General features: G+C 51.5%; 1 protein-coding gene across 1 annotated transcript; it reads right to left on the bottom strand.

The window, feature by feature from the left end:
* Positions 1-374: 374 nt before the first annotated feature.
* MYF6 (myogenic factor 6) lies at positions 375-2,162 on the bottom strand. Its single transcript, XM_047867699.1, has 3 exons — positions 1,644-2,162; positions 1,261-1,351; positions 375-1,019 (listed from the first exon to the last, which is right to left on the bottom strand). The coding sequence occupies exons 1-3, from the start codon at positions 2,160-2,162 to the stop codon at positions 901-903; spliced, it is 729 nt and encodes a 242-aa protein (XP_047723655.1). The 3' UTR covers positions 375-900.
* Positions 2,163-2,397: the final 235 nt, after the last annotated feature.

The raw sequence follows: 2,397 nt of genomic DNA, 5'->3' as shown, positions 1-2,397 counted from the left end.
TGTGGCTATTTCTTGCAACAGTGAGATTTTACTGGATTGAAAATTCAGCAATTAACTTTGGGTAAGTTAATCTCCCCCAGATCGCCACATATAGGACAGTTAAAACATGGGGGGGAAATGCTGATAAAAGGAAAAAGGGCCGATTCCTTCTGGATATTCTTCACTTTTAACCACAAGTGTTGGTCTATATGAGATAGAAAGGTGAACAGTTTAATTCAGACATAGGAAAACAATGTTTTCCTCCCTTTAAATCAGCTTTTAAGAAAACATCCAAATAAATGGGGTGGTGTGGCGTCTAAATTAAAATAGGGCTTCTCTTTATTTATGTGCACATAGTCCCAAACATACTTTTCAGTTCAATCAATTAGGACCAACTTTGTTCAGAAAGAAACTCATTTTTTAATATTACGGTATCAGGATCCTCGCACATTTTTATATGCAATCCGTCACTCCACATTTAAAATATTACTTCTTGGGTTTACATAAAAAATGAAAGTACTAAGATTATTTACAAAAATACATTCAGTACCACTAACATTTAGATGCAACGTTCCCACTTTGCTTCGGACAGGAATGAACTTCTTTTGAACATGGCACAAAAGGATCGCCGTAATAAAAGTAATATGTTGCACAACTAACCAAACAAAAGCAAAGTAAGGCTGCTAGACCTAAGCCACTCGCGGTTCCAAAAGTAAAAGCCCAAAGCCGGAGGCTTTTTCATGTGAGCGTGCACGACAGTTTGAGAAGTTTCTCTGTGAACATGTCTCCTTCCCTTTCATAAACTCGTGGGTCTGAGTTCCTAAATATTAATGTAATGTGACCCCGTCTAAAGGATCAGGCGAAGGAGGGAGGGTGGGATCTTGCCGCTGCGTGGAGAGCATCCCAAACTCCGGCTCCCAGTTACTTCTCCACCACCTCTTCCACGCAGGGGAGTTTGCGTTCCTCTGAGGAAATGCTGTCCACGATGGAAGAAAGGCATCGAAGGCTACTCGAGGCTGACGAGTCCATGCTTGCCCCTCCTGAGCGCAGAAAAAGAGAAACACAAGCATAGCACCCAAGGAGTGAAAGACGAGGCAGCCCCGGGCGCGGCGCGAGGCCGCGCGGGCAGTGCGGGAGGACCCGGTGGCCGCGCGCGAGGAGCTCGCCCCTTGCGGGGTGCGTCCCCGCCCCGCCGAGGCTCCGAGCCCTTTCTACCCTTTCACCCCAGCCCCCCTCCCGGCGTGTTCTCCGGCACAGCCCAGCGCCCTTCTTTTACTTTACCTTCCTTGGCAGTTATCACGAGCCCCCTGGAATGATCCGAAACACTTGGCCACTGGGAGCTGCAGGTGCGCAGGAAATCCGCACCCTCCAGCTGGAGAAAAACCAAGGCCGCAGAAGATTAGGAAAGAAACGTCGGTTCCGGGGAGGGAGTGGGGGAGCGTGGTGGGGGTGTCTCCCCTGCTTCCTCGGGCCGGGTACGAATTTCCTGCCTGTGGCAGGCACCCCGAGTGGACGGGTCACTGGGGGTTCATTCGAGAGGGAGCGGGAGGGGCGGGCGAGGAACGGGAACTGGAACGGAGACCCAGCAGCTGGAGGTTAAGGCCCCAAGGAAAGCGTCTAAATCAGCCTTTGCGTTCCCCTGCCCCGGCAGCAGCTGGGCTTACATTCTCTTGCTTGGGTCTGTAGCTGAAGGGGTCCACCCCTAGCTCCTGCATTTTCTCCTGCTGATCCAGCTGATGGAGCAGATCCTGCAGCCGCTCTATGTAGCTGATGGCGCTCCGAAGAATCTCCACCTTGGGCAGCCTCTGGTTGGGGTTGGCCACAGTCCGCCGCTTCAGTGCCTCGAAGGCCTCGTTGATTTTCTTTAGCCGCCTCCTCTCGCGCAGGGTGGCAGCTTTCCGCCGGTCAGTGGGGGCAGATTTTCTTTTGCACGTCTTGCAAGCCCAGATCAGACATTGGCCGGGGCAGTGGGGAGGCTGCAGGCCTGGGGGCGCCAGGACATGTTCCTCTCCGCTGCTGTCGCTCCCAGCTTCCGGGGGCATTTGGTCCTGGCAGGGGGACAAAGTACCATCACTCCCTGGGTACAAAGGAGAGCCCTCTGCCACTTCTAATGGCTGCAAGGTAACATTTTCCCCATCCAAGTAGAAGAAATAGGAGCCAGTTTCAAAAAGGTCCATCATCATGTTCTCCTCCTTGGCCTCTGACTCGGTCTGAACTGGGTGATGGGCTCAAAAACCCAGAGGAACCACCCAGATGGCATTTAATTAGTGCGGTGACATAAGTCGCCCCAGCTTTATATATAGTAGCTCCTGAAACTCAATCCAACTTTTAGCTGTCAGGGAGCATCAGTCTACCAATGTGATTCCAGCCAGCGCTCTCTAGAATATCTAGTTTGAAAGAAAACTGAGAAGTGTCACC

This window comes from Prionailurus viverrinus, chromosome B4 (genome assembly GCF_022837055.1).
Source record: "Prionailurus viverrinus isolate Anna chromosome B4, UM_Priviv_1.0, whole genome shotgun sequence".
NCBI classification, from domain to species: domain Eukaryota; kingdom Metazoa; phylum Chordata; class Mammalia; order Carnivora; family Felidae; genus Prionailurus; species Prionailurus viverrinus.
This window is presented reverse-complemented; position numbering and strand designations above follow the sequence as displayed.